A 12931-nucleotide genomic window follows, 5' to 3' on the forward strand; every position below is an offset into this window, starting at 1 on the left:
CACCTATTTTATCAACCAAATTTTCAAAAGTTTGTAGACTTAAAAGTCCAGGTTTACCCTCCTAAAAGTGCAGTCTGAGCATCTCCTCCTTCCTTCAACCCTTTCATGAAGGTAAAAATAAATGTACTTCCATAGTGCAACTTGTGTGTTTATAGTTACAGGATAGTCAAAATGATACCAAACACCAATCTCCAACAACTAATGTGTAAAGAAAGGGAAAAGCCTCAGAGGTCTGTGGTAATACAGCACCCTAGTGGATCAGTCTGTGGAACGCTCCTTTTGTGCTCAATAAAGGCTCTATCGGGGCTGTCCACACTAGACCTCAATCTATCATTGGCAAAAACCCTTTCATCAACATTTAACAATTATACTCAATTTATTCAACCTGAAAAAAATATATATGTTTTTTAATATGTTTCTTCTATACATAAAACTTCATATAACATGCAGTCTACTTATTTGTACCAAAGGGGACAATTTCACCCTTAGGCATCATCAGGGATATAGTGCTTTAAATGAAGCCCACCATTTTGTTTCCGGGCTTCTTTTCATATTAGTTGTTTGAGAGTAGTGTTTGGTATCATTTTGACTATCCACTTAGAGTTGATGGTTTTGCGAATACTTATGTGGATTGAGAGTCAGTATTGTTAAAAGTATTTATAGGTACAGACACAAAAGTACTCATGCTGTCCTGCAGTACCACATTTCCAAATGGAAACTCTCTTGGGAGTTTCTCTTTGAAAATCATCGTAAAACCTGGATCTGTAAAGTTGCTTTTCCCATAATTGGTTTAGGTCTAAGAATTGTTTTTGCTTTAATTTGTAATATTTATATACTCTGGTTGTTAAAACAATAAGGCAGACCTTGTAAAAACACAGTTTTTATTAATAGATTAAAAGCTCTCAGAAACCACCAAAACACATACTGAAGCTTTCTGAACCTCCCCACAAATTTAAAAAAAAATCTCCCAGAAACCTAACATAAAATTCCTAACATGGCCATGTTTCGCCAGTATAAAATGGCTGCGACAGGGGCAGTGGGTTATCTGCCTTGTTGTTTTATCTTCCTTATTGGATTTGGCAGACCACCTGCCTTGCTGCTTATATACTCTGGTTGTTCCTAATATATAGGAAATAGTGCTTGAAAATGCATAAAGATAAAAAGAATCTCTAAATCAGCACTGCAGGATGAGAGATACTGTATATACTTTAAAACTGGCATTTTCTTCCAATAAAGCGGTTATCTCTTTTAACCATACACATAAAAGTGAAATATACTATTCATGAAAAGTTAATATTTACATGAAAAGAGAGCAGAAATGAAAGAGGCATTCATCATTCCTAAGGTAGGTGATTCCCTATATAGATTAACCCAGAAATCAGGAATCCAGTTCTGCATTGAAATATATTGGACTATGAGCAACAACGACATTCCAGCTCTTCTCTACATTTTGTGGATATATTTCCAAATATATCCAGCATTCAACTATTTATGCAACACTTCTCTAGAACCCAAGTACCACCAGCAGTGCTATTGTGAGCACAGGATTCGTTTGGATGCACTATCCTAATTCTAAGTGAGGTCTCTTAAGTGAAGCTGTCATCATTGAATTCTATGAGATCCGTCAAAAGGAACAGTGCAATTTGCTTATTGAAACAAAGGAACCAAGTTGTGATGCAGAGACCTTGAAGGATGAGAGCGAAATTTAAAATGATGAAACCTTTTGATGACTTCAAGGAAAAATTGGATGCTTTTGAGAGCAGAAATAATTTAATGGATATCACCTTATTTAGGTTACAGTATGCTGCGTATGGAAACAGGTGGATTATAATATTTACTGGCTATAAATTATTCGTCAGTCTATGTCAGATGAATGCTTCCATCAGCTGTCAGTTTTCTTGGTTATACAGACCATATGAGCAAAACTGATCTCTTGCTTATGGAGGAACCTTTGATAAACATAAACCACTGGAATGGATGATGAGATGACAGCACTGAACCTTGGCTTTCCTTTTCTGAAATGAAATTTAACATGTTTTGGAATCTTAAAATATCATCAAACATGGGGAGCCAAAATTCCAAATTTCTGAACAGTATGGTTGCCAACTTAGAATTTGTGATTCCTTCTTGGTCTCAGATATTAGTGAAAGTATTACAGTATGTGGATTAATGACATTAAGACTTTGGGAAGCTTCATTTGTTGCAACAAATGGATCAGGATCACATTTTAGACTTATTTTATCTTTTAATTGTGTCCCTTATTATCATACATTTTCAGAGTGTCAAGAGCTTGATCAACCAGATGATAAAAAATATAAAGTGTTTACATATTTTTTTTATTTCTTTTAGGTTAGACATCTGTATGCCTTAACAGTATTTGAGAACTATTTATATGCAACCGATTTAGATAATTTCAACATCTTACAAATAAATAGATTTAATGGCACAGATGTTCAATCACTAATGAAATTAAATAATGCCAGAGGTATTCGCATCTATCATGCAAGATCTCAACCAAAAGGTAAGAAGCTAATCTCATTATTAATATTCATTTTCTTACAGTGTGACAGTGTGGTATGTTTTCTGTATACAGTAGTAAGTCATATACATTAATATTCAACTTCCTTTGCTTAGGGGCCATTTTACTAAAGCTTAGCTTGTGCTCGTGAATGTAAGTGTTCATTAAGTGCCACATGGCCCAGAGGTATAAAATGGACTGCACAGCATTAGCATATGCTAAACTTTAGTAAAAGGGCTCTTTTAATGATTTAAATCATCAAATTGAATTACCCTGAATCCTATTGAACTACAGTCTTTAAAGTTAAATGAATGCTGCAACACAGCCACATGCAGAACTATTGTTTGACTTTAGTGATTGACTATCTAGAAGCCAACCAATTTTGTTTTGTTTTGTTTATGGGGAGAGTTTTGTTTTGTTTTTGCTTTTGTTTTATTAATTTTTTGATGTATTAATTTGTTTATTTTTGACCAAAAACAAAACTCTAGACAATTATCCTATACATAAGTCAAAATGAAGTACAAAAAAATTGATTGACCTTTTTGGCTAAAAACAACAACAACATAAAATTGCTTCTGAAACTGAAATTAGTTATGAATGAAGTTAATTTAATAATATGAAAGCAATTTTTTTTGTGAAAATAGACAAAAGAGCATAGCCATAACCATAGTTGCCACCATTTTCAAATAATTGGGGGTGCCAAATACCATGTGAATCACCCCTCTCTGGACATTATTATCATCTCCATTGCTCAATATTGGGGGTGCTCAGCACTCACTGCAACCACAGATCTGTCTCCTATGGTCACAATCCACTCACAAACAGTTCTCTATTCTCCCATATCTTCCCCATACTTCCCCACAACCATCTTCTTCTCCATATCCTACTCATACTTCCCTATACCCCCATCATATGGATAATGCATTTTCAAAATGTGGATGAACACACTAAATAATCACAACATCCTCATACCTACTACAACCCCAGTGCAAACTGTAATCTTACTTCAACCCCCTCCCCCCAATGCATCATCCCCATATTCATCAACATACATTATGTAAATCATCAAGCCAATACCTGAAGTCAAATAAATACATGTTATAAGAAAGGGAAAGCAGTATTTCTGTTTGCTATAACAATTTGTTAGGAAACAATCAAAATATATCTGGTCTGCAGCACTGAGCAGCTGCTCACTAGCAACACTTGTTCATGGAGCAATCTGAAGATTTTTGCAGAAACTGTCTGCATTCTCAATATCCATAAATATTTGTACACTGAGGAACACCTGATCCACAGATGAACCTCCAGATAATCTTCTGCTAACTTATATGAGTTACAGCGGGAAGGTTTGAGATCAAGTAAAAGTCTCCAATCCTGACCTAAAGTTGTGGGAGATTGAAAAGATTACTGGTGGGATTTGGTAAGACTTCATGGATGAGGAAGAGCAGGAGTATTTGAATGAAAACAAAGCCAGAAAGATAGAATATAACAAATTCATGAAGGGCTTCAACAACTCTCCTATAACATCATTTGTGTCCTTTACAGGAAATTAATTGTGAGTGGTTGAGATGACAAATGTATGACATGCAAAGCATAGGGGCCCTTTTACTAAGCCATTACAAAAAGTGGCCTGATGCAGTGCGAGCGCATCTTTTGGGTGCACGCCAGGCTAGTTTTTGCCACATCCTGGAGCCAGAAAATGGACATATGGCAAAATAAAAAACAATACATGTCCATTTTTGGCCTGAGACTTTACTGCCATCCACTGACTTAGCAGTAAGGTCTCATACACTACCTGGGCGGTACGCATGCAGCACGCACCCACTGCCGTTTACCGCCAGGTAAGCGCCAAGTGGTAGAAAAAAGAAAATGTTTTCTACTGCATGTTTTTGACACACGCCAAATTCATAATTACCAACTGGGGCATGCGTTAGCTGGGCGGTAATGATGATTTGGTGCTCGCTGGACGTGCGTAGATTCTTATGCGCCTTTATAAAATGGTCCCAAAGAGCAGTACTGATTGAGATTTCGCCTTTAAGTGAGATTGAGTTAGTGACCAATCTCCTTGCTACATGTTATACTGTTGGTCTTGGGGAAGTTAGAAAAGGAAACACAAGTGGCCTTTTTTACTAAAATGCGGTAAGCACTAGCGCATTCTTACCGCAGCTTAAAAGGGCTTACGCTGAGGGGTCCTGAGGTAAAGTCCCAATGTGAGAACACAAAACACGCTCTAAAAAGAAATCCTGAATATTTCTCAGAGAGGGTATGTCTGGGGGCAGCAAGTGGGCATTATAGTGCAAACCAGTTAGAGCTGACATATTACCATGCACTAACTGACTAGTGTGAGATTACGGTGTGAGCCCTTACTGCCTACAAAATGAGTGGCAGTAAGGGTTTAGGTGCTAATGGCAATATTAATGCATGGCTATTAATTATGAAAATGAAAAGCTGACCATTTTCTCACTATGATAAAAATGGTCTTTCAGCACGTGTGAAAGAACCGCAGAAGGGTATGCTAAGGGCACATTTTACCACAGCTTAATAAAAGGATACCTAAGAGAGGATGGTGTAGAATGAAACTATTAAGAATAGGAAGGATTACAATAAGATGGCTACTCATTAACAGAGGGCAATAAAGGAGGCAAAAATACATTTCAGGTAATACAGTCAAGAATAGTGCAGCAGAATTGTTTTTTATTGCAAAGATGCTTATGCATAGGAGCTGGGATTCTCAAGAACTGGCACTTTTCAAGAAATATGTGATAAAGAGAAGATTGTGAGAATTTATTAGATTTTTGGGTCAGATCCAAAGTTGAGTGTGAAAGATATGGAATTAGGACGGAATAAACAACATGAGGGCAAAAATCAATACCTCATATGGGAGCAAAAGGTTATTTGGATGGTTTAGAAGTTAGGAATCCTTTGCTGTAATGTATGGTTTAATGCTACATGGAGATATGTCTTCAAAGTGCCTTATATTTTGCAAGGAAGACCCTTGATTTCCAGATCCCCCAGTTGATAAAAGCAGCAAATGATGATGATGTAATTGATGGATAGACTAGGTTATTTAATCCCACTTAATTGAGAACTTTAGGGGCCCCTTTTACTAAGCCGCGTAAGCGTCTACGCATACCCAATGTGCACCAAAATGGAGCTACCACGTGGCTCTTACAAAATCTCATTTTTGGCGTGCATCTGATACACATGTCCAAAAAATAATTTTTATTTTTGGATGTGCACATTGGACGCGCGCCAAATGGCATTTGACGCACGTAGGTCATTACCGCCCAGTTACAGTGTGAGACTTTACTGCTAGGTCAATGGCTGGCGGTAAGTTCTCATACTCAAAATGGATGTGCACCAATATTGATTTTGCCGCATGTTCATTTTCTGCAAAAATTTTAAAAAGGCCTTTTTTGCAGGTGCGCTGAAAAATGGATCTACGCGCGCCCAAAACATGCGCCTACACTACTGCAGGCCATTTTCAGTGCACCTTAGTAAAATAACCCCTTAGGTAATAATAGATTGGTCTTAAATTTTCCTAAATTCAGCAATTTTACCAAAACCTCTTGTATCAGCAACTAGATGAATTTATAGATGAAAATGACTTGTTGGGCTCGTATCAGTAAAAATTTAGAAAATATCATGGAATAGATACTGTTTTGCTAGCTGCAATGAGTGATCTTATTATATGGATGGATCAAACAGGATCTGCACGATTGCTTTTAGTTTTTTTAGCCTCTTCATTCAGTACTGCTAGTTATGCATTCTTGATTCAGCAGTTGAGTGACATGGGACTTTTGTATAGTGTTGCAATAGTTTAAGACCTACCTCGCAAGAAAGATGCAGAAAGTGTCTATGGGGCATTGTGGTTTTGGAGAATATTAATTAAGACATAGGTTTTCACAGGGCACCATGCTTTTACCTTTCTTATTCATCATCTATGTGCAACCCTTGTGTGAGTAAATACACAAGCATACTGCAAATAATATGCATTTGCAGATGATGTTCAGATATTATGTTGGGTGGATCTGATAATGGCTTTTCGGATATTTGTGGTGGGTTTTGGAGAGCTCACATTTACCACCACAAGTGTAACAGGTAGGTGGGGGATGGACCTGGGTCCGCCAGCCTGAAGTTCACTGCACTCACTAAAACTGCTCCAGGGACCTGCATACTTTTGCGATGGAGCTGAGTATGACATTTGAGGCTGGCATAGAGGCTGGCACAAAATATTTTTAAAGTTCTTTTTTGAGGGTGGGAGGGGGTTAGTGACCACTGGGGGAGTAAGGGGAGGTCATCCCCGATTTCCTCCGGTGATCATCTGGTCAGTTTGGGTACCTTTTTGTGCCTTGGTCGTAAGAAAAACTGGACCAGGTAAAGTCATCCAAATGCTCATCAGGGACGCCCTTTTTTTCCATTATGGGTCGAGGATCTCTATGTGCTCCCTATGCCTCTGACACGCCCCCATGAACTTTTGTCGTCCCTGTGATAGAAAGCAGTTGGGGACACCCAAAATCGGCTTTCGATTATGCCGATTTGGGCGACCCTGTGAGAAGGATGCCCATCTTCCGATTTGTGTTGAAAAATGGGCACCCTTCTCTTTTGAAAATAAACCTGATAATCACTCATGCTGAGTTCTTTAGAGGAAGTGCCACGTGATGATGTAATCAGAGCCAGATCAATGTCATCAGTGAATACTGAATCACAGCTGATGTTTGCTTGTCTCATTTGATATGGAAGTCTGAGAGTTGTGTCTCTGGCTGCATCTTTCTCTCTCTCATCTGCCTTCAAAGCAAGGGTGTAATAGTGTCAGTGTGATCACATTGGAAAATGCTCACTCTCCTCCCTGTTCATACTTTTGCTCCTTCATACTCCTAGCTCCTTCCATCTGCCCATCCCATTTTTCTCCCATGCACCCTAACTTCACTTCCCCATCACCACTACCACATCATTTTTACCTTTTGCCTCCTTAGGAATAATAACCTGTTTTCCTGGCCCAGGCCTAGGCCATATCACCTCTCTGAGTTCCTGCTGTTTCTGACTCTCACCTGCACATGCTCACCCACAGTTGACGCACCCTTGTGTTTTCTGCCTCCTACTATTGGACTTCATACAGAAGGCCTCCAGAAAAGAGGAATACCATCCTGAGCTTCCCCCTGATTATCAACAATACTTTCTTTCTCTGGGGCCACACAGACACCAGTGCCCTTTGCAACCCTGCTTTGAATTCCAGGGTACATAGCCCCTTCAGACATAGATATGTCATCAGTCTTGCTCCAGACTTAAAGACCTGCCAGTCACCTGATTTGAGGCACTGCTGCTTCCCACTGACCACCTCATCTAGGATCATTCCTGCTCTACCTAGCCCATCAAGTGAAATCTAGATGGTACACTTATCCAGTGACCCAGTGAGTCAAACTCTGCACCACTCGTGGATCACTAAACACCAGATCTACAAGATTGTTTTACCTTTATCAATAATGCTTCATCTCCTAAAACCCGTACCAAATTTTTGATTACCCATTATATTCACATTTTGTATTTCTTCTTTTATTTTTCTTTAGCCTTACAGGTCCATCCCATTTATCTCTCATACACACAACACTTTTTCCCTCACCTCCAAGCCCCTCTTAACTAACCAAATACTCCTTTATTTACCCACATATTCCAATTGACCAATACATATTTTTTCAATGGCTGAGTAAAAAGGGTATCTATCTGATAACCACTTCTTTTCTCTCCTCATACCCCTGAAAAACTCGCAAGGTCCCCAGGGATTGCCAGCCAATGAACAGCCAACGTAACCCTCGTATAAATCTCTGTACCTAATTTAGGTACAGATCCTCCGAATTCTGTAACACTGCACACAAAACCTAGAAATGCCCCTGACCCACCCATGCCCCTTCCATGATCACATACCCTTTTGGATCTGCTCGGAAATGTTTATGCACACATATTTATAGAATAGCGACTATAAAGATTGTGAGAGTAAATTCCAATTATTGCCAATTAGTGCCGATGATTGTTAGCTTCCAATTATCAGTGCTAATAGGCTCATTAAGCAATTTAATTGCACATACAATTTGGGCACACACCCAAATTTGCATGTGCAATTTTGAACACTATATAAGGAATTAGGGAGTATATGCTAAAGGTCTATAGTATTCTCTTGTATTTTATTATATCATCACATTTTTCCATTTAATTTAATTAAACACAATTAGTCATTTGTCTTGTGCTGTTTATCAACATCAGTTAAAAAAAAATTGTTTCCTTATCACTATGGCTATATTCCAATAACTTGTCTTTCTAGCTGATATTCATTTATCTAACCATTCTGATTTTGTAACATTTATTTATTTATTTTATTTTTTTGTAGTCAGAAGTCATGCCTGTGGATTAGACCCATATGGAATGCCTGGAGGATGCTCACACATCTGTCTTTTGAGCTCCAGCTACAAAACACAGACCTGTCGCTGCAAGACTGGCTTCAGCTTAGGACATGATGGCAGGTCATGCAAAAGTATGTTGTAACGCATATATTTAGCAACTAATGTGTTGCCATCACATTCTGAGTAATAAGTAGAATAACATTCATAGCAGAAGTTATTAGCAAATGATGGCCATTATTTTGGAAGTGTTATTCATGATTTACATGTGGAAATCCTGGCAATTATATGTGTAAAGGCAAACACGTGGAAATCACAATTTGGGGAAGGCTGTGATTTCCACAAGTATACTCTGGCAATGATACACACAATGTCCACATATTCACATTATTAAAGAGTGCATCTGGGGCAGGGCATGGGCAGTGCAGAGGTTTATACATATAGAAGTGACTGTGTTTCACAAAGTTTGCCCATGTGGAGGGTGCTACATTTAAACATCGGTATTTAGAGCTTCTGTAAATTACATACAAATGCCAATCTTACTTGTCTTTTGGAACTGCTAGCAATGTTGGTCTCAGGAAGTGATTTGATTATTCCCATCAACTGCGTCATCTCCATCTCACTAGCTTTCCTACCGTCCTTCTGAAAAAACCCTGTACATATCCTTCCCCAACCTCTTTCTCCCCTTCCCCCCTTCATCCTCTCAAACTCCCTGTGAATATCTGTCTGGGTGTGCATCAGCTGTTTGATAGTCCATAGGTTTTGTCTGAGTCTATGTGCTTGTGGGCTACTATAATGCTGGGGGTGGGGGTACTTCATAGGATACTGGTGAAAGGTCACACAGGGTGTTGGTGTAGGGAACCAAGAGTCATAAGTGCCCTGAATGAATGGACTATGTCAGTGGTTCCCAGACCTGGTCCTGGAGGCATCTCAGCCAGTCACATTTTCACTATATCCACAATGAGTATTCATGAGAGATTTGCATGCAGTGGAGGCAGTGTATGCAAATCTCTTTCATCAATATTCTTTGTGGGTATCCTGAAAACCTGAGTGGCTGGGGTGCCTCCAGGACCAAGTTTGGGAACCAGTGGATTATGCAGTCTACACTGCTTGAGGTGCAAAGGAAACAGAGGATGGCCACAAGGGGGCTTCCCTATCACAAGATATATAGGCTAAAGACCTTTCAGATAACCAGAGACTCACCAGGTTCCATTTTGAACCTGCCATCCACCATTTCTTCTAGGAGTTAGAGCCTTTCCTCTTCTCTGCCATGTGGTAGAACACCCACGCCAGTCCATCTAAAGGTCACCACAGCCATTCCCTTTTTTACCACTGGTAGCTTCCAGATTGTACTGGCTGTCACTACAGACTTCAGCCACTCTGATCTCTCACAGTTCCTAAGGTCCTTTTCACCAATACCTCTGCTTATATACCCTTCCCTCACAATGTGTGCAGCAGAAGCTTCAATCAATGACCAGTTTTTTTTGTTACATTTGTACCCCGCACTTTCCCACTCATGGCAGGCTCAAAGCGGCTTACATGGGGCAATGGAGGGTTAAGTGACTTGCCCAGAGTCACAAGGAGCTGCCTGTTCCTAAAGTGGGAATTGAACTCAGTTCCTCAGTTCCCCAGGACCAAAGTCCACCACCCTAACCACTAGGCCACTCCTCCACTCTGAAATGGCCCATCTGTGTTGGGGGCCCTAGACTATGCACATGTGCCTATCAGGTGCCCATAAGGGAGGGAAGGGAACTTTTACACTAGAAAGGTTTTTCACTCCTTCAATATGCAGGTGGTCAGCAATGTTCAGGATCATGCAACAGATCTTTTCCCAAGATTACCAGGATCCTGCCCTGATGCATATGTCCTTTCCCACTGGCATCTATAAAAATTTTGAGAGTGGCCAGATCACCAGTTGAAGGTTTTTAGCTAAGCTGAGCATTACCCTACAGAATTACATGCGCATGCTAAACAGTGTATTGTGCAGTTTTAAAGCTCCTACCACATGTTCTGAATCATCATTGCAGGGCCAACTCACCAGAGCTCACAGTATGTTACTCTATCTCTGACTTTTGTCTTGTTTTTTTTTTTTTCTCTCCCTCACAAGTGATAGAGGCTACCCCCAAAGGAAGTGACTTATGACCCCCAATGTAGTACCCCAGACAGATGTAGAAATGCAGTACAATAGGGCCCACCACCAAACCAGGGCTACCACATAGAGAGGATTCTTATTCTCCTTAAAATCCAGTGTCTAGAGCGATCGGGGTAAGAACTTTGTACAAGCCCAGCAAAGTTTGTCACATTTTAATGGCTTACTGCATGCAACATAGTCTAGTCCAAAGGCACAGACAACCCCATTTGGTGCTGGGACATCCAGATAAAGAGGGAGATACTGAATCAGCTTCATAGAATAAGCCAGCTTATCTCCACTAGCTTGATATGGCAGCAAAAAAATGAACTCATCCACAGGTACTTTCAGTGGAGGTGTGTGAATTTACTTGCTCAAAGTTCAAATACAGGGATAATTTTTCTCCCTCCTCTTTCCTTCATCCCAATTCCACCTTTAACCCTCTGAAAATTACAGTGCTATAATGTTTTTGGAGCAGGATTGGGTGCTACTGTAACTCCTCATCCAGAAGCCCTGCATATCATGTAGTTCCATGAAAGTCTGGAAAGACTGTGGAGTCCTATGGGACACTAGAGGCAGCTGACACTTGGTGTGTTAGTAGAGGGGCTTCATAATTGGCAGCAAGTGTTGCAATGCAGTCTGTTTGAAAAGTCCCTGTCTTCAAGAGTGGGTGTCTCACAGTGTGCTGTGAAGGAGAGGCAGCAGAAGCGGTGGTGGTGTTCTGAGAGCTGGCAGGCTTGTGGAGGGGGTCTGCTTATATTTCAGGTCTCTGTGCAGATTTTTTGTTGATTCTGATACTACAGATTGTGTTCTCTTGTTACTATGTAAGCCACATTGAGCCTGCGATGAGCAGGAAAGCGCAGAGTACAAATGTAATAAATAAAATAATAAATAATAATCATTGATGTCCTATCACATGATCCCTACCTCCTGCAATAGGGCCCACATCCCACTTTCCAGTGTTTCACTGATCTCTAACTGCATCTTTTGCAGCTGCACCTTCTGTTCTGTCAGTAGCATCATGTGCTCCTATAGCTGTGTCTTGGGCTGCCTCTATTCAAGTTCAGTTTTATTTGATATACTGAAAACATACCAAGAATCTAAGCATTTAACAAAGTTCAAATAAAAGGAAAGAGGAAGGGGAACATAAAGCCACATAGTAAGACATCTAACATAAAGACATCACCATAACAGACATACCCAAAAGGAGAAAAAAGGAAAGGGGGGGATTACAATTTAAGCAAGGGGAAATTGGGGAGGAAGCATAAGAAGATGGTAATAAGCAGATGAATCCACTTAGTCATGAGTTGTGGTTGGGAAACAGAATGCTTTTAGCAGAGATTAAAATTTGTTGAAGGGTGTTTCGAGCCTCAGATAGACTAGTTGAGAGGGTAGGGGCAGCCACACTAAAGCAAGTATCCAAATAAACTTGATGTAAAGAGAGAATGGTTAGAATACACTGTTGTGACAATCAGAGACTTCTTATTGGGGAAATAAGGAACAAGGAGACTAGCTAAGAATGAAGGGAGGCCAGAGACCATGCAATCAATTATTAGTTATTGTCCCAGAAGCCACTCCCCACAGAGAACCAGCTGAGTTCTTCTACCAGTGTAATGGTCAGTATGGACACATCATCCACCTTTTCTTCAGCCACCAGGTCTACTGCCTTGTTGGCAAAGACAGCAAGCCCTTCTTCTTGGTGATCCTTCTCTGGCTGTTCATGGACTTCCTCTGTTCCACCTTACCTGCAGGTCTCCTCTGAAAGCAAGCCTCTATCTCTCTTGACCTGACAGAAACCATCTGAATCCATGGGCTTTTCTGCAGTAAGGAAGCCATTGATCACCAACAATACCTCATTGCCATTGCTATCTACATGCAATATGATACCTCTTT

The 12931-nt window shown here is 40.1% G+C and overlaps 1 protein-coding gene across 1 annotated transcript in view; it reads left to right on the top strand.

The window, feature by feature from the left end:
• The window catches only part of LRP1B (LDL receptor related protein 1B), a 1639960-nt gene that overhangs the window by 568444 nt on the left and 1058585 nt on the right, over positions 1 to 12931 (top strand). Inside the window, 2 exon segments of the mRNA XM_030210865.1 lie at positions 2350 to 2521; positions 8901 to 9044. Of these exon segments, the coding sequence (XP_030066725.1) occupies positions 2350 to 2521; positions 8901 to 9044 (316 nt within the window).

Source organism: Microcaecilia unicolor, chromosome 7 (genome assembly GCF_901765095.1).
Source record: "Microcaecilia unicolor chromosome 7, aMicUni1.1, whole genome shotgun sequence".
Taxonomy (NCBI): domain Eukaryota; kingdom Metazoa; phylum Chordata; class Amphibia; order Gymnophiona; family Siphonopidae; genus Microcaecilia; species Microcaecilia unicolor.